General features: G+C 46.1%; 2 protein-coding genes across 2 annotated transcripts in view; one reads left to right on the plus strand and one right to left on the minus strand.

The window, feature by feature from the left end:
* Window positions 1-5,831: 5,831 nt before the first annotated feature.
* On the minus strand, window positions 5,832-22,206 carry MRPL46 (mitochondrial ribosomal protein L46). The gene is made up of 4 exons (XM_040342398.1): window positions 21,986-22,206; window positions 18,889-19,084; window positions 17,133-17,306; window positions 5,832-6,132 (listed from the first exon to the last, which is right to left on the minus strand). The coding sequence occupies exons 1-4, from the start codon at window positions 22,187-22,189 to the stop codon at window positions 5,882-5,884; spliced, it is 825 nt and encodes a 274-aa protein (XP_040198332.1). The 5' UTR covers window positions 22,190-22,206; the 3' UTR covers window positions 5,832-5,881.
* Window positions 22,207-22,658: 452 nt separating this feature from the next.
* Window positions 22,659-24,873, plus strand: part of MRPS11 (mitochondrial ribosomal protein S11) — a 60,327-nt gene continuing 58,112 nt past the window's right edge. Inside the window, exon 1 of the mRNA XM_040342399.1 lies at window positions 22,659-22,763. Coding sequence (XP_040198333.1) covers window positions 22,714-22,763 — 50 coding nt within the window. The 5' untranslated portion in view covers window positions 22,659-22,713. The remainder of the gene's footprint in view (window positions 22,764-24,873) is intronic.

Below are 24,873 nucleotides of genomic sequence, written 5' to 3' on the forward strand. Positions count from 1 at the left end.
AGAACAGAGAGAGACAGAGAGAGAGTGTAATTTTTTGTAGGTAGATAGAGCAGGCAGGCATGCTAGTCAGTTAGAGTTTGAGGGCCAGATTCACGTAGCTCAGCGGATCTATAGATCCGCTCGATCTACGTGAATTAAGATCCGCTCCCGCAAGTTTAGGAGGCAAGTGGCTAATTCACAAACCACTTACCTCCAAACTTGCGACGGCGGATCCTAAATCCCCCAGCGGAATTCAAATTCCGCGGCTAGGGGAGTGTCATATTTAAATCAGGCGCGTTCCCGCGCCGATTTAAATGCGCAGGCGCCGTCCGCGAAATTTCCCGGCGTGCATTGCTCCCACTGACGTCGCTAGGACGTCAGTGGTTGCGACGCTTACGTAAACGACGTCCGTCCGTATTCGAGAACGACTTACGGAAACGACGTTAAAAAATTTAAATTCGACGCGGGAACGTCGGCTATACTTAACATTGGCTGCGCCTGATAAAAGAAAGGGTAAGTATACGACGGAAAACCGCTACGGAAACGACGTAAGAACACTGCGACGGGTCCGCGTACGTTCGTGAATTTGCGTATATCGCTGATTTACATATTATTTATCGTAAATCCGGCGCCATTTTTAAATTGAAAAAAAGATCCGACAGTGTAACACTGTCGGATCTAGCCCTATCTGAATCAGGCGCATAGATAGGACCAGTTTACGTCAGAGATACGATGGTGTATCTGTAGATACACCGTCGTATCTCTTTGTGAATCTGGCCCAGTGTGTAGAGGATATATATGCATCCCAGGTGTTGTATATATATTTATACACTGTTTAGCTAGATCCGCTCTTCCTAGGCAGGCAGGTGATTGTGCTAGCTGCAGTATTCTCAGGTGGTGTACTGTTTTTGTTCTCTGCAGTGTGCACCTAAAGCTATGTGGTGTGTACTGTCTGTGTCCTCTGCAGTGTGCACCTAAAGCTACGTGGAGTGTGTACTGTCTGTGTCCTCTGCACATTGTGCACCTAATGTAAAGCTGGTGTTTCTCATATTTACTCCTAGAAGCAGGGATCTGGTCATATTAATACTACAGGCAGGGTATATTGCTGCAAGTACTTTCACATGGTTTACTGTCTGTTTCCTCTGCAGTGTGCACCTAAAGCTACGTGGTGTGTGTACTGTCTGTGTCCTCTGCACATTGTGCACCTAACATAAAGCTGGTGTTTCCCATATTTATTCCTAGAGGCAGGGATCTGCTCATATTAATACTATAGGCAGAGGATATTGCTGCAATTACTTCCACGTGGTGTACTGTCTGTGTCCTCTGCAGGCCATTAGTATGTCTGGAAGGACAACAAGGAGAGGTAGAGAGTCACAAGCCGATAAAAGAGGGCAAGCAGGCTCTGCATCTAGAGGCAACAGTGCTGGTCGTGGACACGGTGCTTCCTCATCAGCACATGGCCGTGGGACACGCTCGTCCTTTTCTTCGGCAGCTGGCCGTGTTGAGCCGCAACATGCCGAAGACTTGGTAGAGTGGATCTTCACTCTCTACACTCTGCGGAGTGCTAACGGCTGAAGCTTTTCTTTTTGAGGGTGTACCCTGTGGGGGAGCCTGAATTTTGTCAATTAGATGCTCAAAAGAGCTAAAAGTAGAAGTAAGCTCATTCCTGACCGAAGTCAATATTCTTTGACAGGAGGCTACTGGGTCATCCTTCACCAAACCATCTATACATGTGAGGCAAACTGCTTTGCTCCAAGTGGTGCTCAGTTTGTTCCCGCAAACCGCACATTTTCTCTTATGTGGCTGCGCTTGGGACTTGTCCTGGGTCTTGGCCTGCAAGACAAACAAATGACCCAAATAAACAATCCAAACCACAAAACACTCCATCACACCACGTGCAGGAGGAAAGAGAATGTGTCCCCTAACACCAAAATCCTGTGATTGGGGGGGGGGGGTAAAACACTCACCAGGGTAGCAAGAGAGTAACAGATAAAAACACTCCAGGCTTACCTGAGAGGTGCTGGTGTTGGAGACCACATCTGCTGCCCGAGTAGATATTGCAGGAGAATCCATATGGTCCCTCTGGTCGTTTACAGCCTGTGCTGTTTCAACCAGAAATCACCAGCAAGTCATCAGCCCCCGTCCGCGCTGTTTATGGAGACAGGAACTAGCGTCTCCGGCGCCCGATGATGACGTCACACAACCCGGAAGTGACCCTAGCCAGATCTTCCTGTGGGTCAGCTTGGAGCGCAGAAGCTCCGCCCTTACAGACGCCTGTGACTTTCTCATTCCCCTGCACAAACCAGCCTCACTGTTTGCAGGAGAAGAACGCCACCTGCCGCACTGCGACCGACGCTATGGGCTCGACGCCACCACAGTCCTGGCCATCCCCAGGCACAAAGAACGAGGGACAGCAGTTCTTCCAACCTCCCCAGCGGAGACACTGCTATAGGCAAATAGTTAGTTAAAAAATACCCCTCCAACGGCCATTAGAGCCCCTGCTCATGAGACCTAGGGGACCAGGTTCCAGAAACATGTTACCCCCCTTCCAGAGGAAACACCAATACTGACATGGGGCCTGGAGGACCGCCCTTTTATCTGGTGGGGGTTAACGTGTTTCCTGTCCTGGTGGGAGGAGCCCTAGGTCTCATGGGCTGTCCTGGAAGACGCTTAAGCGAAAAAAAGGTTTTGCCTATACAGTAAAACCTTGGAGTGCGGGCATAATTTTTTCCAGAAACATGCTTGTAATCCAAAGCACTCTTATATCAAAGCAAATTCTTCCATAAGAAATAATGGAAACTCAGATGATTCGTTCCACAACCATTTATTCATAAGTCCTTCAGTTTAGAGCCCATATAAAAAGTGATAGGTTGTGTAACCATAAAATGTCCATCCACAAATGGAAGCCTCCATAAAGGGATTAGAAGCAAAATCCAGCAGGAGCTACAGAGTATAAAATAGAAGAGAGGCGCCTCTAAGTGTAGCAATAGGATTACATTTAATGAAGGTACAACATTTAGCAACTCACGTGGTTGATGATTAGAGGCACATCTAAGTATGCAGGCATCCGGGGTAAAGCGATCCACATAGACCATTATGCCCACTGCTGGCTCTCACCACTGTCAGTCTGCAATCGTTACCGGGAAGACTACCCTGCAGGAGAGCGATCTGAAAGGGAGGGTTGAAAAGTTTGTGGCGCGCAGCGTGGAAGGGATGACGTCGATGGCAGTGAGGAGGATGGTCTATGTCAGGGGTGTCAAAATCAAATTTATCATGGGCCACATTAGCATTTTGATTGCCCTCGAAAAAGGGCTGGTTGTATCTGTAAGATTAGATGTCCAGGGCATCCCCTCCCCTTACATTAGATGTCAAGAGCCACCCCACCATCAGAAGTTGAGTCCCCCACTCTCCCTTACATCACAGTGCACCCCCCTTTTTTTATGCTGGGAAGAAGATGGATGCATTGCTTGAAAGCAGAACGTAAGGGTCTGGAGGAGGACTGACGCTCCCCTGCAGCTGCAGGAGAGGTGTGAGGGCCACATGAAATGGCCCGCGGGCCTTGTGTTTGACACCTGTGGACAGCTTTACCCCGGATGCCTGTATACTTAGATGTGTGTTTTAATTATCAACCATGTGAGTTGCTAAATGTTGTACCTTCATTAAATGAAACCATATTGCTACACTTAGAGGCCTCTCTTCTCTTTTATACTCAGTTGTGACATGACGCTACTTGTATATCAAGACATCGCTTGTATATCAAGTCAAAATGTATTTATTAAAACATTTTGCTCGTCTCGCAAAATGCTCTCAAATCAAAGTTTAACTTTACAGCAGTAGTAAAGCGCACTTTATTTCTTTTAATCCTGCAAGACAATATAATAGTATGCATTGCATATTATGAAATAATTACCATAGAACAAAGCACTCCAGTGGTGTGCTGCCAACCCCGACAGGGCTTTCATCTTCACCCAGTCTTCCTTCTGGATTTGCAGCCTCCGGCCATACAATTGGCTGCGCCGCGATGCCACTCCCATGCGCGGCATGGAGCTCTGAAGGGATGGCACCATATACCATCCCTTCAGAATGTATGCGCCAAGGACATCAGCAGCCGCATGCAGTGCAAATATCTGGGAGGGGGAGAGTTACCGCTCCAGGTGGATTGTGTTAGGATGATCAGTATGGTCGCACAAAGCAACAAGTAAAAAGAGGAAATATGGACAGCCACACTCCAAAAAGCCTTGATGGTTGTCTTTATTTAAAAAGAGGAAAAATGCACTACAAGTCACGACACAGGGGTAAAACAGCTAATGCGTTTCACACTATTTAGTGCTTAATCATAGCTGAGATTAAGCACTAGATAATAGTGCAAAATGCGTTAGCTGTTTTACCCGTGTCGTGTGCTGTGACTTGTAGTGCATTTTTCCTCTTTTTAAATAAAGACAACCATCAAGGTTTTTTGGAGTGCGGCTGTCCATATTTCCTCTTTTAAATCAGTGCAAATATCTCTTAGACGGTGCAAGTTTAGGAGATATTCACTGTAGGTACAAATCATTTTTTTTTTTATGATTATGACTTGCTCGTGAAAGTGCATTCTGGAAGTTACCCCTTATCCTTGCTTCACTAGTGACCCAGTGGCTGAAAACATGAGCAAGTGGGTTTCATAACCACTGCTCAGCCCATATTCCACTCACAGACTCTGTAAGCAGTAATGGAGGTGCAGGGAATGCAGCATATGGATCCCCGAGCTGCACAGGGACAACTTGAAGTTTTAAGAAGCCCCTGGCCTTAGTGGGGCTAAAACTGGGAGAATGTTTGCATTGTGGCCTGAGCTTTTATTTTAAAGGTTAGTTCACCATTACCAAAAAGTGTCATTAGTACAGTGATGAGCACTGTATAAGTGTCCCTGGTGATGTCAGTCAGCTCCCTCCCAGTGTATGTTAGGCTACTTTCACACTGAAGCGCTGGCAGACAGCGGCGCTATACCGTTTTTGCCACGATTTGCAGGCACTAGCGGGGTGATTTTAATCCCCGCTAGCGGCCGAAAAAGGGTTAAAACCGCCGCCTTGCGGCGTTTTAGTCACTACCCCATTGATACTGTAGATGTCGGAAGTATCCTGGATGTAATGGTATATAATTGTTTTAGGGTGAACCTCTGCTTTAAGTAAATGAACCCACATTGTTTCTCTGTCTATGAAAGAATCATGGAATACAGATTGTGAAAGATAATATGATCCCATCCCAAGATCCAACATTTTATAGCCGTTCTATTCAATAGGGTTGACTTACTGAAAGAATAAAGACCATTTACTAGGCAAGGGTAATGTTTACTGGACTTAGTAAATAAAGTGAAGTTGACTTTGAATAGCCAATTATGCACTAGGACAGGGATATGCAATTAGCGGACCTCCAGCTGTTTCAAAACTACAAGTCCCATCATACCTCTGGATGTCATGCTTGTGGCTGTCAGAGTCTTGCTATGCCTCATGGGAATTGTAGGTCTGCAACAGCTGGAGGTCCGCTAATTGCATATCCCTGTACTAGAAGAATAAAAAAAAAAAAAAAAAAAAAAAAATCTTGCATATTGGAGGACAGAGAGAAATACAGATTTACCTTTTTCGCCAAGTGAACAGTCACCACTCCTTTAGCAAATCAATCTCAATGCCATGACAGACATGCGGCATGCCTGCAATATCAGAAGAACAGATTGTCTAGGTTTTTAAAAAAAATTGTATGTTAATGTTCTTGCAGGAGTGTACAATGTACGATTTCTGCATTCATACTAATCTCTGGGGATCCAGCTCCATGTACTCACCAAACCAGAAGAGACTAGACAAGTAAAAAAAAATTACAAATAAAAAAAAAAAGGATCTCTTTATTAAATTTAAATATGGCTGAACATTGATTATATTTCTATGACAAACTCTTCCACGGCAGATAGATATGCTGGTTTTAAATAGTCTCTCAGTTCCTCTTTGCTAACCCAGACGTATTCCCCTTCTTGCTTTGAAGTCTGTAGTTCCTGGCTCTTTAGCATTGCTTTGAAGAAAAATACTTTGGCTCCAACTGTATCTTCTGTCCGCATTGTCTTGGGAAACTTGTACTTGTAAAAGCCACAGGGAGCGTTTCCTAAGAAGTTTGCCTCGGTGCGATTACCTGTGCAAAATACAGAATATTCTTTACTTTGTAAGCTCTATTATCAGCCTTCATATCAATCAGAAACAACTTACATTTAAATATGAATTAGAGGCTGCAGCTAAAACAAGACTAAGAATTACCTATGAGCCCCACATAGTATAACACTGAGCTCAAGCGGTGTTACAAATGAATGTCCTCGCTAACGAGTTTCCAAGTTAAAGAAGAACTACGATTAGAACAAATGCTTGTCCATCACCCTCAGTCCAGGCCAATCCTGACACTTCTCTTACATGTAAAAAAGTAAAAAATAGATTTTTTTGTGCTAGAAAGACTTTTATATATTCTCTCATCCTAAAATTATTCACAGTGCTTCACGTTTTCAAAATGGATTAAATTCATAAATAAAAAAAAAAAAAAAAAAAAAATATTCCCCTCAAAATTCTACAAACAGTACCCCATGACAATGTGAATTTTTTAAAATCGAAAAATAGGATTTTATACTCACCGTAAAATCCTTTTCTCTGAGTTCATGGACGGACACAGCCTTAATCTTGACAAAGTGGGAATTAGCCTTCCTTTAGGAGTGACTAGGCAGAAAGTGTTAACAACTTCAAAGCTGAACAGCCCCGCCCAGGGTGCGGTCCTACTGGCTATATCCCCTCAGCCTGCACCAAGCGGTTCAGTTCGTAGCAAGCAGTACAAACTTCTTTTTTTTTTTTTTTTTTTTTTAAGAGGGGTGGGTGCTGTGTCTGTCCATGAACTCAGAGAAAAGGATTTTACAAAGAGTATAAAATCCCATTTTCTCTTTCGTTCATGGACGAACACAGCCTTAATCTTGACAAAGTGGGACGTCCCAAAGCAGTGTCAAGATGAGGGGTGGGAACAGCATAAAATTAAACTTTACCCAAAAACAAAACAGAGCTCCTTTAGAGTTGTAACTCTAAACAGCCGCCTGCAAAACTTTGCTGCCAAAGAAGCATCCGAAGATGCACTCACATCAACTTGTAAAGTTTAGTGAAAGTGACCGGGCGACCAGGTCGCCGCCTTACACACCTTGCAAGCTTGATGTCAGAAAGCAAAAGAGGCACCCTTGCACTGGTCGAATGCATCGTGACAGGGAGGCGCCTGACCCTTTATGGCGCAAGCCTGATCAAGATCTGTTGGATCCACCGCGAAATGGCGGCCGATGAGACTGCTGAGCCCTTCTTGAGACCAGCCACCGAAACAAACAGTGAGTCTGAACTCGGAGCAGTAACAGACAAGTATATTCTCGGAGCTCGGACAACGTCCAAGGAATGCTATGTCGTCTCCTTAGGATTCGATGATGAAAAACACAAGGATGGCAGTACAATATCTTCCTTGAGATGGAAGGTCGAAAATGACCTTAGGAAGAAAAGTAGGCTGCAGATGCAGCACCACCTTATCCTTGTTGAAGATCAGATAGGGAGCCTTTTATGACAAGGCTGCCAGCTCAGCACCAGTCTTAACTGACATAACAGCCACCAAAAGGACATGTTTCTGAGAAAGTGTCAACAAGGGAACTTCCGTAATGTTCTCAAACGGTGGTTTCTGAGGAACCTAGAGGTTATGCCGTTAAGGCTATTGACTGTAAAGCAGGATGACGTATGGGACCTTGCGACAGCAGGTACTCTCGTAGCGGTATGAGGCCAAGAGACGTCTGCTATTCAAATCCCCACGAAAATAGTGGAGGACGGACCGGAGGGGCCGCATGCCGAACCCCCTGTACAAACATTCTCACTAGAGAGTGAGCCGCCAGGGGTAAAAAAAAATAAAAAAGGAAAAAGGACAGCCAGGGCAGATATCTGCCCCCTAATTGTACTTAAAGCAAATTTTTGGTCCGCCCCACACTGTAAGAACCGCAGGACTCTGGGAACCAAATAAGCACGCGGATGTCACCTCATTTCCTCACGAATGGATATGTAGGTCTTCCAATTTGCGATGGTAAATCTTTCTGGAGGACGATTTCCGAGCACGCCTCATGGTAGAGATCACAGAGTCTGACAGGCCCCGGTCTCTTAGCACCTGGCTCAATAGCCCTGCCGTTAAGCCAGCGACTGTAAAACAGGATGGCATATGGGACCTTGAGACAGCAGGTCCTTTCCTAGCAGGGACGTCTGCTACTAGATGCACTAGGTCGGCGTACCAAGGATGCCAAGGCCAATCCGGAGCAATTGGGATCATTGGAATCCCCTCTCTGCAAAGCAGATGAGGAAGGAGCTTTAGAGGAGGGAAGACATAGGTTAGCCGGTACTGACTCAACTGTGCCACTAGTGCATCTGTCGCGTCTGCCCATGGGTCTCTTGACCTGGCCACAAACCTCAATACCTTCCGATTGAGTCAAGACGCCAGGTGATCTACATCTGGCATGCCCCATCTTGGGCAAAGGAGCTGAAACACATCCGGGTGCAGAGACCATTCTCCTTGGTCCAGAATCTGGCGACTCAGGTAGTCCACCTGCCAGTTTTCCACGCCTGGAATGTATACACCCGACAGGGCCGGTACGCTCCTTTCTGCCCACCTTAGGGTGTGAGCGACCTCCGACGCTGCAAAGTAGCTTCTTGTTCGATGGTTGACATATGCCACAGCAGTGGCGTTGTCCAACTGGATCCTGACTGGACGCCCCTGTAGCCTCTGAGACCATGTGGAGAGGCACAGCCTGATCGCCCGAAGTTCCAAGACATTGATCGACAAGTGGGAATCCTCTGGAGACCAGCGACCCTGAGTCGACTGAACCCCCCCAGACTCCCCCCCCCCCCCCAACCAGTAAGGCTGGCGTCCATCGTGATGACTATCCAGTGAAAGGGAAGGAACGACTTCCCGGACAGAAGTGCCGGTGAGGTCGAGCCACCAAACAAGGGAGGTCCTGACCAAGTGGCTCATCCGGATTTGATAATCCAGGGATGATGGGCGCTAGTCCCATCTGGACAGAATTTCCTTCTGTAGCACTAGCGTGTGAGATTGAGCATATGGTAACGCCTCGAAGGAGGCCAACCTGAGGCCAAGGACTCGCATGCAAAAGCGGAGTGACGACCATTTCTGGGATGTCAGCTGCCGCACCTTAGCCCGAAGCAACTTTTCAACAGGGAAAAAAACCTTTGCCTCTGAGGAGTCCAGAATCAACCCCAGATATACTAGGCGTTGAGTCGGTACCATTACTGACTCCTGAATGTTCAGTACCCAACCAAAGTGTCAGAGGGTTTGACAGGTTATAGACACGCTCACCTCTAATTCTGAGGCTGAATGGCCCTCAGAAGCAGGACGTCCAAGTAGCCCACGATAGTGATGTCACGTTGCCTTAGTAGGGGCGAGAATTGGGGCAAGCACCTTGGTGCCGATGCCCGGCCAAAGGGGAGAGCCACAAATTGATAGTGGTCTTCCTTGACCAAAAACGCAGATATCTCTGAAGCTTTGTGCATATGGGGACATGTAAATAGGCATCCCTGATGTCCAAGGATGCCAGAAAGTCCCCCGGCAGTGACGACCGAGCGAACAGATTCCATCCGGAATCTTTGTACCTTCACGAAGCAATTGAGGGCCCTAAGGTCCAGAATTGGGCGAACGCCCTCCTTTTTTGGTACTATGAACAGATTGGAGTAAAACCCCTGAAACCGTTCCAGAAACTGGGACAGGAATAACCACCCCACGTTTTAGTAGGCCTTGAACTGCCCCAAATATGGCTTCCCGACGAGTCAGTTGTAGCTGGAGGGAAAAACAATCTGTTTGGTGGGCAAGATAGAAATTCTATCTTGTACCCTGGCTAGGCCACTACAGGATCTTAAAGCGCTTCTTTTTGAGCCACTTTTTTGTTGCCTTGGCTGTGTGTTTTAGGACATTGTCATACTGAAATACCCATCCACGATCCATTTTCAATGCCCTGGCTGAGGGAAGGAGGTTCTCACCCAAGATTTCATGGTACATGGCCCTGTCCATCGTCCCTTTAATGTGGTGAAGTTATCCTGTCCCCTTAGCAGAAAAACACCCCCAAAGCATAATGTTTCCCCCTCCATGTACGACGGTGGGATTCTTTGGGTCATAGGCAGCATTCCTCCTCCAAACACTGCGAGTTCAGTTGAGGCCAAGGAGCTCAATTTTGGTCTCATCTGACTACAACACTTTCACCCAGTTCTCATCTGAATCATTCAAATGTTTTTTTTTTTTTTTTTAATCAAACTTCAGACGGTCCTGTACATGTGATTTCTTCATGGTGTAGTGTAGGGTTGTCCCGATACTAGTATCGGTATCGGGACCGATTCCGAGTATTTGCGGGAGTACTCGTACTCCCGCAAATACCCCCGATACCAAAATAGAATACAACCCCCCCCCCCCTGCCGAACGAATCCCGCCGCTACGCCGCATCCCCGCTTGGTTAATACGGGCGGGGAACATTACAGCATTCATTTGAATAGCTGTAGTCTTTCCCGCCGCGTATAGACACTCCCCCTTGCTCGGGTGAACTGTCCAATCCCGAGCAAGGGGGAGTGTCTATACGCGGCGCGAGAGACTACAGCTATTCAAAGCTGTAATGTTCCCCGCGCGTATTAACCAAGCGGGGATGCGGCAGCATGTACGGTAAGGGGGACATGGCTGCTTTTTTTTGGGGGGGGGGGGGGGGGAGGCTGCATATGGGGGGGGGGGGACATGGCTGCATATGAGGGGGGACATGGCTGCATATGGGGGGGGGGGGGGACATGGCGGCATATGGGGGGGGGGGGGGGGGACATGGCGGCATATGGGGACACATTTAAAAAAAAGTATCGGTATTGGCGAGTACTTGAAAAAAGTATCGGTACTCAGTCCTAAAAAAAGTGGCATCGGGACAACCCTAGTGTAGTGTGTTACCAATTGTTAGCTTGGTGACTATGGCCCCACCTGCCTTGAGACATTGACAAGATTCTCCCGTGTTGTTCTGGACCGATTCCTCGCTATTTTTACATGATCATTGGAATTTCACGAGGTGAGATCTTGCATGGAGCCCCAGACCACAAAGGGAAATTGACAGTAATTTTGTCCCCCCCATTTCTGAATAATCACACCAACTGTTGTCACCCTCTCACCAAGCTGCTTGGCAATGGTCTTGTAGCCCATTCCAGCCTTGTGTAGGTCTACAATCTTGTCCCTGAGGTCCTTGGACAGCTCTTTGGTTTTGACCATGGTGGAAAGATTGTAATCCGATTGGCCAGGTGCCATACTGAGATTAGGAGCACTCCCTGCAAATCTCAGCTAGTTACTTGTATAGAAGACACCTGGGAACCAGAAATTTTTTTTTTTTTTTTTCTCTTTTTTTTTACCACCTCAGCTTATTTCCAATATACTAGAGACCTGCTCATGATCCGGTGCTTCTTGCGTCTCTATTTGCGGTTTGCATCATGTGTGGTATATATTATATTCACTATCTTTTTTTTTTTATTTTTTTTTTACATACATGTGTATATATATTTAATATTTGCACCCCCCCTCCCTCCCCTCATGGCTCCCAGGGGTCCCCTGCCCGTCCTATGAGTAAGATCAAAAGCAAAGTTGTAAGTAAGTAATGGGGTTAGGAAGAAGACTAGTCCTCTTCTGTTCGGGTAAGGGTAGGAAAATGGGGGAAAATTGGTCAGATGTAGATAGGAGAGAAGCGGGGAGGGAAAGAAATATATTGTCTCGCATTAAAATGAGAGAAAAAGGGGAGAATTGGCGGACTCCCCGCTTAGTCAGACCCTTACTCTCTCCGCATAGCTCCATGTTTTTTTATATTCCTTCCATTTTCCCCATTTCTCCCTATGTTCGCTATTCTTCTCCAGATAGCCATCCCTCAACTCCTCTAGTCTATATGTTTCCTCCACCGCGTCTATCCAACTCCAAATATGTGGGCTTTCCGTCTCCTGCCACTTCTTAGGGATAAGTCTCTTGGCAGCGTTTAAAAGGTGGGGGAGTAGGGACTGCTTGTATTTTTTTTACGCCTTCTTGGCTGCAATGAAAGAGGATAGCCCATGGGTCTTTCTTGATCTCCTCTCCCGTGACAATCTTTATTTGGCTCAATATTATGTCCCAATACGTTTGAATTTTAGGGCAATGCCACCATATATGGGCCATCGTACCTCTTTCTAGGCAGCCCCTCCAGCAGTCTGCGGTATAACCTTCTTTAAATTTGTTTACTTTGTCGGGGGTAATGTACCATCCTGAGAGGCACTTGTAATTTACTTCAGCTGTTCGTGTATCTATCGCAGAAGTGTGAGTTAATTGAGTAATCCTTGAAACAGTGTTAGTCCCCCTCGTGACCCCTAGCTCTCTTTCCCATTTATCTATAAAAGGTGCTTCGGCCCGGGTTCCCAATTTAACCAGTAGCCCGTACAATTTAGTGATTGTGCCCCTAGAATTTGTAGATTTACAAATTTTCTCAAGTGAAGTTAGCTCCGCCTCCGTCCGTAGTGGGCGGGGGAGGTGCCGCACAAAGTGAGTCAACTGGAGATAATGCCACTTGTCCAGACTCCAATAATCCGTTTTGGCTTTCAATTCTCCATAGGTCATTATCTCTCCATTTTTTATAATATCACCCAAGTGCACTGTGTCTCTCCTAATCCAGTTCCCTCCTATTTTTTTTTCCCCCGGTGGGAAATAAGAGTTTTCTTTTAGATTCATTAATGGGGAATTAAATTTCCCTTCTAATTGTGCCTGCGTCCTATCCCACATTCTTAAAGTGTCTCGTGTAATATTGTGTGTTTTGTGATCTAGTGCTCTATGTTGTGCAGGGATCCAAATAATATTATTCAGGTAATTGTTTGTTAGCGCCTTCTCTATTTGTACCCACCTTTTATCTATCCTATCCCTAGCCCACTCTACCGCCCGCGATAGGACCGCCGCCTTGTAATAACTTTTAATATCCGGGACTGCCAGGCCGCCAAGTGGCTTGCCTTGTTTTATTATGGAGAGGGATAGTCTATGCTTTTTATTTTTCCAAACATAATTTAGTAGCAGGGTGTTAAGGATCCTCAAAAATTGCTGGGGAAGAGCAATTGGGAGTAGTAAGAATTTGTATAGAATCTTGGGGACTACCACCATCTTCAACATGTTTATGCGTCCAAACCATGATATGGGTTTATTTATCGTTTTTTTTAATTCATTCTTGATCTCATTTAGTAAGGGAATATAATTTATTTTGTACATCTTCTGTATTGTATTGGCCAGTTTTATTCCTAGGTACTTGAGTTCTTTGGTCCAGGGGAACGCGCATACTTCCTTAACCAAATTTACCTCTCTTTTATTTAAATTAATATTCAAGATCTCTGATTTGGTTACGTTAACTTTGAAGTTGGAGATAGCGCCGTATTGTTGCAGCACTCTAGAGAGCTTGGGGATAGATTTAACTGGGTTGGTTACATAAAATATATCGTCGGCAAAGGCCGATAGTTTATGTTCCTCTCCTTCCACTCTCACTCCGTTGATATCCGGGTCGTTGCGAATGGTAGCCAGCAACGGCTCTAGGGATAGGATAAAGAGGAGGGGGGGATAATGGACACCCCTGCCTCGTCCCGTTTTTCATCTCAAAAGGTTCTGATAGAGAGCCATTGATTTTTATTTGTGCGGTAGGGTGATGATATAATGTTTTAATCCAGCTAGACATCCTTTTTCCTATTCCCATCACAGTGAGGGTTTCCATCATGAGCCCCCAGTCTACCCTGTCGAATGCTTTTTCGGCATCAACTGACAGGAATAGACCCGGGGGCTCATTCTGCCTTATGGTCTGAAGCAAAAGGATTGCCCTTAGGCTATTATCTTTGCCCTCTCTGTTGGGGACAAAGCCTACCTGGTCGGGGTGCACCAAAAAGGGCATAGCCCCTTTCAGGCGGCCCGCCAGAATTTTTGCAAAGAGTTTAATATCTGTATTTAACAGAGAAATGGGTCTATATCCCGAACAGAGAGAGCTATCCTTGCCTTCCTTCAATATTATTGCAACCACTGCCGCTGTAGCTCCCCTACTAGTTTCAAATTCCGACCCTAATCCGTTAAAATATTTACACAGCCTCGGTACCAGAATGTTACTGAATCTCTTGTAATAAAAGGTGGAAAACCCATCCGGCCCCGGACTCTTACCACCAGTAGTGGAATTTATGGCCCTTTTTATTTCTTCCTCGGTTATGGGGCGGTCGATGGTAAGGCTTTCCATCTCCTCTAGTCTAGGAAGTCCTGCATTATCAAGGAACACCTGGGTCTCAACCTCCCTTTCCCCTTCCTGTCGTCCTGGATGTTTTATGGTGTATAGGTCCTCATAATATTTTTTAAATGTATCCGCGATGTCGCTGGTTGCATAAACCAATTTCCCGTTTTTACCTTTAATTTTCTCGATATAATTTCTAGCTTTCTTTTTTTGGGCCATTTTAGCTAAGAGTTTACTTGGTTTATTTCCCCAAATATATCTCTCTTTGGATATACAGTTTAGTTTATACCTTGCTTCTTGTTCCATGATGTCTTTGAGTGCGTCTCTTTTTAAAATTAGTTTATGATAAGTCTCTTTAAGTCCCTGCGCTTTATGTTCGCGTTCTAGAGTCTCTATCTCCTTCCTCAGGGTAATGATTTTGCCTTTTCTCTCGTTTTTTTTTTTTGCGTCCTCAGCAATTAAAATCCCTCTAATGTACGCTTTGTGCGTCTCCCATAGGGTTGCACTGGTAATACCCTCTGTGTCATTCCTGAGGAAAAATTGTTTTAATTCTGCCTCCACCCTGCTTCCCCCACCTTCATCGTGGATCAGGCTATCATCCAGGCGCCACATCGGCCGCTGTCTCCTTTGTATGGCTAATGTGATTTTCATAGAGACAGGGGCATGGTCTGATATGGTTTGATAGATCGCACCCTTAAATTTTGTCTTCTGTTACGGTTCTCTTGGTCCTCTAATCGGTATTGTAACCACCTCTGGTTTTGTTTCATCGTCTGATGTTGAATTTTTAGTTCGTTTAGTTCTAGGTCCTGTTTTTCCATTTTTTTCTCCGCTTCCTCAACCCGTTCCAACATATGAAATAAATCCTTTCTTAATGCGCTAATTTCTTCTCTTATCGCAATTTCCACTCTCCTTAACATCCCATCCAGTTCCCCCTTTGTGGGGATATGAGTGTCTAGTCTGGAATCGTCCATTTGACTAACCTCCTGTTCACTTTCAATTGAGGTATCCGTAATTGGGGTAACTGCCCCCCCTACACCCTTTTTGGTTGTACCAGTTTTTTCTGCTTTTTTTGACAGGCCGGGGCTCTTGGAGCTCCCCTCGGAAGTCATATAGTGTCTGATCGTACTGGTGGGGGGGATTGTCTTTGGGGATTTTAGGGGCGGCCCCCCTTGTAGATTTGTTCATGTTATATTTCTTTGTCCCTCTGATACGTTTCCCCAGTTTGAGTGGCAGGTGGTCGCCTCCCCGCCCCCCCCTTTTTTTTTTTTTTTAAGGCGGTGGTTTTTATTTATTGAGAAGGGAGGATAATACAAAGCAGCCTTAGCTCACCTTCTGAAGATTTTACACTGATGTTCTAGGGGGTCGAGGGGTCGTCTCCCGTCGCTCAAGCTATGGGCAAAGGGGATCCCCCACGCACTATTTTGGAGATGTTTTACCTCCCACTGGGCCAATGTAACAAGCCAAACAATGCTCATACAGTGGACAAGCGGTCAGATGGTGGGGGTGGAAAGGAGAGACAACAAGCAAGAAAAAAAATAAAAAAAAAAATAAGTGAATAGATGGCTCCAATATTTCCGCCAGTGTTTCAGGTCCAGCCCACTGTGGTTTGACGATATTTAGCGCAAAGAGGGATATAATGTCTCTGGGCAGCCGGAGCCCTTTCAACTACGCCCCCTTACCAGTATCCTCAGTATTTATGGGGTATTATGGGGTATTAGGGATACGGATTCACCGTCCGTGGATATTTAATTCATTTTAATGCGTTCGGGAAAGCTGTGTGATGGTTGCGGGTTGTATCTTGATGGCAACTAGGCAGCTAAGTGTCCCAAGGTATTTTAAAACAATGTTGTACAGGTTAGTTCAAGCTTAATATTGCACAGGTTAGTTCAAACTTAATAATGCACAGGTTAGTTCAAACTTAATGGGAACTAGGCGGCTAGGTGTCTCAAGTTGTTTAAGACAATATTGCACATGTTAGTTCAAGCCGAGACCAAGGCTAATTTCACTCATCAAGCAGTGGTATGCTTGACTATCTTACCGCAACCTTCTGCTGTCAGGGCACGATCCCGAGTTCAACACGCAGATTCACCACCCTAGTCCCATAACATCTTAATGAAGGAGGAACAGGTAAAGAGTTGGTAATACCTGGTAGGCGATTTTTTATTTTTTTTTTTGCTCCTCAGCTTGGGGGTAGGAATAACAGATATCACGGCAGGCAGAGGGGGTGTGTGGCGGCCGCTATATGTACCAGCTGATGGCGGCGTCCGTGCCCTCCTCTGCACTGTACCGTGCCTACCTTCTCCTCGGGGGGGCCGGTGTTTGGGGGGAGGCTGGTTTCCTGGAGAGCAGCGTAGAGCGGTATGTCAGGCGTCCAGCGTGCTCGGCCTCTAACTGCTCCGCAGATCCCCGCTCTGCATCGCAGCTGCTGCCGCTGGGACGCCGTCGGATCTTCCTCCTTCCTCCATCCGTCTCCCACGCTCAGCTCAGGCCCGTCGCATGGGGAGCCCCTCCCTCAGACGTGCGTGCTTCACGTGCACCACGTCATCGCCCCCGGAACCAGAAATCTTGACGATTGATGGGGGATACTTATTTCACATTAAAATGTAAAAAGTAGAAAGTTTCTGGTTATTTGTGTTATTCTGTCTCTCCCTGTTAAAATAAATGTACCATTCAATTATGGACTGATCATTTCTGTCAGTAAGCAAACGTACAAAATCAGCAGGTGATCAAATACTTATTTCCCCCTCACTGGAAGAATGTGTAAGCTCAGTTTGTCATCTCAAGAGCTTTATGCATTAGCTAGGGCAAGGAACTTACAAATAAAAAGGTTTCACTTTGCTGTAGATGGGAACCACGTTACCTGACAATGTAGACAGAGCTCGCTCTGCTGTCTGTCTCATGGTTTCTCCAGCCTGCCAGGCCATCTGAGGGAACATCCATAGATCTTCATTTCCAAGCCTTTCCTTAACCAGCAGAACCAGAGAGTTTTCTAGCTTCCTGTTTAATGATGACTTGTCACTTTTCTCATCAGCTTCTACAAAACAAAGAAGGCATAGCAATGAGAAAGAGTTGTGGTTGCCATCACGCTGTATTCAACCAATACTGAAGCACCGCAGGGCGGCACCTCTGCGCCGGAACACACTCACACACCATAGATGGCTCACCCCTGCTGCGATTATCAGCCGGTACCACAGACTCAATGTCCACTGGCACCCGCCGATCATCCTGCAGAGACACAAGACGGCATCTGCCTATGTACACAAGGCAGGTCGCCATTCTGACAGTAAGGAAGGGATGGATCCAGTGTCTCTGCAAAGCATTTTTTTTATCACATTAACCACTTATGGACCGGACCAATATGCTGCTAAATGACCCAAGGGGTTTTTACTATTCGGCACTGCGTCGCTTTAACAGACAATTGTGCGGTCGTGCGACGTGGCTCCCAAACAAAATTTGCGTCCTTTTCTTCCCACAAATAGAGCTTTCTTTTGGTGGTATTTGATCGCCTCTGCGATTTTTATTTTTTGCGCTATATACAAAAATAGAGCGACATTTTTGGAAAAAAAAAAAAAATGCAATATTTTTTTACTTTTTGCTATAATAAATATCCCCCCAAAAATATATAAAAAAAATTAAATAAAAGTTTTCCTCAGTTTAGGCCGATACATATTCTACATATTTTTGGTAAAAAAAAAAAAAAAAAAAAAAAAATGGCAATAAGCATTTATCGGCTGGTTTGCGCTAAATTTATAGCGTTTACAAAATAGGGGATAGTTTTATTGCATTTTTATTATTTTATTTTTTTTACTACTAATGGCGGTGATCGGCGATTTTTTTCGTGACTACGACATTATGGCGGACACTTCAGACAATTTTGACACATTTTGTGGACCATTGTCATTTTCACAGCAAAAAATGTGGGAGCGCTGAAGGGGTTATGTATGACCCAATGTGTTTCCAACTGTAGGGGGGTGTGGCTGTAGGTGTGACGTCATCGATTATGTATCCCTATAAAAGGGATCACTCGATCGATGACACTGCCACAGTGAAGAACGGGAAAGCCGCGTTTACACACAGCTCTCCCCGTTCTTCAGCTCCGGCGACCGATCGCGGGACTCCAGCGGCGATCGGGTTCCGCGGGTCCCGCAGCTTCGGACCCACGGCTAGGCACTAGCAGAGGACGTACCTGTACGTGCCCAGCCGTGCCATTCTTCTGATGTAAATGTGCAGGAGGCGGTCCTTAAGCGGTTAACGCCCACATGCTGCACTGGGTGCCCAAAGTTTCTGTGTCGAGAGTCCAAGCTGAGCAAGTTGCTAGGGGCTTCATGACTTCCTATCTCCTCCTAGCTGCATAGTTCCAGGAACAATGGCTCTTGGCAAAGCCAATTAGCATGACACCATTCATCTTGTTAGCGTCTGTAAGGGTAGCCTCCTGATCACCACTAAGGGCTGCATTCTTCCTACTGACCAATGCAGGGAAACATCTTTCCTGCTGACCTTCAATTCATTGGTTTTAGTAGAGATTTCATGTCACCTGAAGATTGGATGGGCTCCTCTGGGTTAAAAACCTTGAAAAAGGGCTGCTTCATACTATGCAGGGTATTTATATTTTATACCTGTTATTCTGGAAGCAGGAATAAACTTCTTCCACTTCTGCTCCCATGAGTCTTCCAGGTCTTGTGCCAGCACAATATCCTTGCTATCAGCATCAAAGTCATCATCATATTGACCAGAATGTTTTCTCTGCAGGTTTATTGCATCTTCTATGAGCTTAATCTCGTGATCCGAGTACAAACTTTTCTCCAGCTCAATCTGGAAGGGAAATAAACAAAATTACTCATATTAGAAAACGGCATTTCAAAAAAGACAAACAATTAGAGTTGCTCTTAAAATGATTGTAAAGTCTCTTTGGAAAAAAAAAAAAAAAAAATGATTAACCACTTGCTTACTGGGCACATATACCCCCTTCCTGCCCAGGCGAAATTTCAGCTTTCAGCACTGTCACGCTTTGAATGAAAATTGTGCGGTCGTGCGACATGGCTCCCAAACAAATTTGACATCTTTTTTTCCCCAGAACTTTCATTTGGTGGTATTTGATCACCTCTGCAGTTTTTATTTTTTGCACTATAAACAAAAAATATATATGTATATATACAGCCTTAGACCTCCTCTGTAACTCAAAACATACAACCTGTAGATTTTTTCTAAACGTCGCCTATGGAGATTTTAAAAGGTAAAATTTTGTCGCCATTCCATGAGCGGACGCAATTTTGAAGTGCGACATGTCGGGTATCAATTTACTCGGCATAACCATATCTTTCATAATATAAAAAAAAAAATTATATATATATATATATATATATATATATATATATATATATATATATATATATATATATATATATATATATATAATGTTTTGAACACCGTTTTCATACGCGTTCGCTTCTGTGCGTGAGCTCAGTGTGATGGGGCGCGTTGCATAAGAAAAAAAAAATATGTATTTACTTTGTTTATACACTGTTCTTAAAAAAAAAAAAAAATTGGTGTCACTTATTCCTATTACAAGGAATGTAAACATTCTGAAAAAAAAAGTCGCATGACAGGTCCTCTTAACCCTTTGCCAACCAGCGCACGACGATATACGTTGGCTGAATGGCACAGCTGGGCAAAGAGGTGTACCTGTACTTCCCCTTTAAATCGCGGTATAGTGGGTGCGCATACACGCTGGCCGCATACTCCATGATCATGACCACAGGTCCCGCGGACTCAATGTTCGCCAAGGGCCCGCAATCGCGTCATGAAGCGGCAGAACGGGGAGATGCCGATGTAAACTAGGCAGGACACTGATCTACTGATCCCTGTCATCGGGAGTAGTGATCTCTGTAATGACAGTTGTAGCCCAGCCCCCCCCCCCCCACAGTTAGAATCACTCCCTAGGACACACTTAACCCCTTAATTGCCCCCCCCCGTGGTTAACCCCTTTCCCTGCCAGTGTCATTTACACAGTAATTAGTGCATTTTTATAGCACTGATCGCTGTATAAATGACAATGGTCCCAAAATTGTCCTGCCTTTACACACATTAACTTTAAAGTAGTTGTACACCCTCCTCCCCCATAACTTTTGCCCATCCAATTCGTCAACCACTTTACCACCGGGCCAATTTTGGCACTTCTCTCCTTCATGTAAAAATCACAATTGTATTGCTAGAAAATTAACCAGAACCCCCAAACATTATATATTTTTTTTAGTAGACACCCTAGGAAATAAAATGTCGGTCAAAAAAAAACAAAAAAAAAACGGTTTCATGAATTAAAAAAAAAAAGAAAAAACAGTAAAGTTAGCCCAATTTTTTTGTACAATGTGAAAGATGATGTTACGCCGAGTAAATAGATACCCAACATGTCACACTTTAAAATTGCGCACACTCATGGAATTGCGCCAAACTTCGGTACTTAAAAATCTCCATAGGTGACGCTTAATTTTTACAGGTTACCATTTTCGAGTTACAGAGGAGGTATAGTGCTAGAATTGTTGCACACGCTCCAACGCACGCAACGATACCTCACATGTGGGGTTTGAACAGCGTTTACATATGTGGGCGGAACCTGCATGCGTGTTCGCTTCTTCACGCGAGATAACGGGGACAGGGGCGTTTTGAAAAATGTATTTTATTTTTATTTTACTTTATTTTTACATTTTTTTTTGATCACCTTTATTCTTATTACAAGGAATGTAAACATCCCTTGTAATAGGAATGTGTGTGACAGATCCTCTTTATGGAGAGCTATGGGGTCAATAAGACCCCACATCTCTCCTCAAGGCTGGAAAGCATGAAATCGGTGAAAAAAAAAACCACACACCGATCACATGCCGACAGCCGCGATTACGGTTTGTTTACTTCCGGGTGTGACATCATAACGTCGCGCCCGGGCCTCCAACGGTCATAGAGATGACTGGTGACCATCTGGTCACCAGTCATCTCTATGCTTTCCAGCAGCGCCGACCGATTCGCTCTCCAAGCCCCCGATGGCACGGGAGAGCACGGGGAAGCACCAGGTGGTGGTGGGAGGGGGGGGACGTCCCCTCCCACTGCCTCCAAGAACGATTAAGGGGCGGCCGCTTTGATCGTTCTTATGGTGCAGAGAATCGGCGGCTGAAGACAGCGATATCTGAATGATGGGGGCACCTACAGGCATCACCGCACAAACCGAGGACTTCCCGGGTCGACAAGAAATTAAAAGTACTGCAGTGACGTTGGCCGCGCATGAGCACCATGTAAAGGTAAGTGTTTTTTCACCTATTCTTTCATCCTATGCATTAAGGTGAAGAAACATCCGACAGTGTAGCCTGGCCATTGATTGGCTACACTGGATGGATTGAAAGCAGCGCCAGCCAATGTTAATCACATCCAATGACGCGGCGCGCCGAGGCCAAGCGATACAGTTGGCAGCTAAGGCCACCGCTGTATCACGGGAGCGCGCCCACAAGGTAATGAATTAGAGTGAAGACTGCAAGCCAGGCCTTTTCATCCAACGTCAGCGTCTGACCGCCACAATGTTTTGTGGTTCTAAGCAATTTTCTAGAAAAATAAATACAATTTTTTCTACAAAAAGTTCCAGGAAATTCCTGGTCAGCAAGTGACACTTTGTTTAGAGGACCCTGAGCTCCCCTCCCCCTCGGAGCTGATCCCTCCCCCTCGGGCTGTTACCTGCTGCAGTAAATCGGTCACCTCCTGCTGCATTTCGGTCTTCCTCGGTGTCAGCACAGCCGGCCTCTTCAGGCACACCGCCCCGTGCAAAACCCACGGCGAGACGGCCGCGTTCGACGCCAACCTCCGCCCCCCGGACACCCTCATCGCCACCGTCCTCCATGACAGCGCGCCCAGCAACAACCTCGGTACCGGCGCCGCCATCTTGGATACGCCTGACGTCACAACGCGCCGCGACCTCTACGTACAGAAGACCGAACCAATGTATCTTTTTGACGAGGGGGGGGAGACAAAAATGACACTACTTCCTACCAGCCCGCAAACCGCACAAAAGACTTCAACACTTAACAAAAAAAGAACGTTCTTATGTTATTTTAATAAAAGTAAATAGATGTATTTTGAGTTTCCATTAATAATTCACTCGATCAACTTTGTTTAGCACCCCCTTTAGTTTGGTGCGGTCTGAGCTGGGACAGTCCATTGAAATATTCGGGGGGGTACATTTAACCTAAAAAGCCTTTTTGCTATCAAATTGTATTTGTTGTTTATAATTATATATATATATATATATATAACACGTAAAAAAAAGAGAAATGGCTTCATGTGCCTTAAATGTTTTTTTTTTCTAGTTTTACTGTGACATTGATGTTGGAGGTTCCCCCTCGCCGGGTTGTAGGGGTGGTTTGTCCCATGTGACCTTGCAGTGTGATCACCCAGGACCGGGAGAGATGAATGGAGCGGCGTGGGGGGCGGCCCTGGGGCTGCTCAGGACATGTGGGTGAGTGGAGGGGGGGCAGGGCTGTGTTATGGGGGAATTGGGTATATATCTCAATGAGAGGAAAGTAAGAAGACTGAGGAGCTGTGCACTGTGTTTCCATGTTGGTTAGAATAAGGGAGAGTTATCTGCCATCTGTGTCCCCCATTGGGGTTGTCACCAGAACAGGAAGAGAGGGGAAATCTTCCGATGGGGACACGAGTTCTAAGGACGACCACATCGCAGAGATTTCCTTACACTTCCTGTTTTGGTTATGGCACAGGAAGTGACGGGGAATCTCCCCAATGGGGACACAAAAAAAATATATACCTGTCAGGCGTTATAACCCACCCTTCTCTATCAAACTTGAAAACAGGTTTGCAGCGATTCCTCACATGTGTTGTGTGATCAGCTTTAAGGCTCCATTCACACCTAGGCGTATATACGCCTGAAGCGCGACGCCGCAGCAGCCCCTAAGAGCCCATTCACACCTAGGCGTATATACGCCTGAAGCGCGACGCCGCAGCAGCCCCTAAGAGCCCATTCACACCTAGGCGTATATACGCCTGAAGCGCAACGCCGCAGCAGCCCCTAAGAGCCCATTCACACCTAGGCGTATATATACGCCTGAAGCGCAACGCCGCAGCAGCCCCTAAGAGCCCATTCACACCTAGGCGTATATACGCCTGAAGCGCAACGCCGCAGCAGCCCCTAAGAGCCTATTCACACCTAGGCGTATATATACGCCTGAAGCGCAACGCCGCAGCAGCCCCTAAGAGCCTATTCACACCTAGGCGTATATACGCCTGAAGCGCGACGCCGCAGCAGCCCCTAAGGCTCCATTCACATCTAGGCGGACAAAATCGCTGCGTTTTGGCGCCGCAAATCGCGGTACAAATAGCGCCGTTTTGTACCGCGATTTGCGGCGACAAAACGCCGGTATTGTCCGCCTAGATGTGCCCCGGATTGACCCCCCTCTATGGAGATGCTTCCCATCTCCTAGCCGAACGCCAAAAGACGCCTGAAAAAAGGTCCGGGACCTTTTTTCCGGCGTGGAGATGTGAACCATCTCCATAGAGGGAAATGTGTTTCCAGCCCTCTGGCGGCAGCGGCGTAGCGCTACAGGCGTAAAAACGCCTAGATGTGAATGCGGGTTAAGAGGCCATTCACACCTAGGCGTATATACGCCCGAAGCGCAACGCCGCAGCAGCCCCTAAGAGCCCATTCACACCTAGGCGTATATACGGCTGAAGCGTGACGCCGCAGCAGCCCCTAAGAGCCCATTCACACCTAGGCGTATATACGCCTGAAGCGCGACGCCGCTTTACATTGATGTCTATGAGATGGTTCACATGAAACGCCGTACGCCTGCTGCCTGAAAACAAGTCCCGGACCCTTTTTTTGAAGCGGCTTTCGGCGTTCGGCATAGACATCAATGTAAAAGGATTTGTAAAAAAAAAAAAAAAAAAGTTTACAAATCGCGACAAAATACGCCGCGTTCTAGTGTGAATGCAGCCTAATACGCTGGAGGGGTAATTTTACATTGTCGGCTATGGAGATCGTTTACATCTCCACGCCGAGCGCCGAAACGCCTGAAGCTCAAAACAAGTCCCGGACCTTTTTTTCAGGCGGCGTTCGGCCATAGCCGACAATGTTGATCACCCCTTCTGTGTATGTTACCGCGGCGTATTTTACCGCGTTTTGTCACGGGACAAAACGCCGCAATTTGTCGCGGTAAAATACGCTGCGTTCAGGTGTGAATGCAGCCTTACATGTGCGTGTTAGTGTTCTGTCATACATTCCGCCGCTACCAGGTTTGTTCATCTGACAGAACACTTGTAGTCGGAAGAAGGCGGCGGACATCTTGCTACACCCGGCTGTGTCCTGAATGTCAGAGTTATTTTAGCAATGAAGTGATAGAAATAAATAAATAAAGTATAGTCACGTCTGTGATGCTGTTTAACCTCTTCCCGCCCGTGCAATACCTGAAAGACGGATGCAGTGCGCGGCCTGAATGGCCGGGGGGCGTCCATGGACTATCTCCCAAGAATGCCCCGCTGGCACACCTCTCTGCGGGGGGCATGAGACTCTGCTGATCGGAGTAAAGGGCCCGTCCTGGTCTCTTACCACGTGA

This window comes from Rana temporaria, chromosome 3, assembly GCF_905171775.1.
Source record: "Rana temporaria chromosome 3, aRanTem1.1, whole genome shotgun sequence".
NCBI lineage: Eukaryota > Metazoa > Chordata > Amphibia > Anura > Ranidae > Rana > Rana temporaria.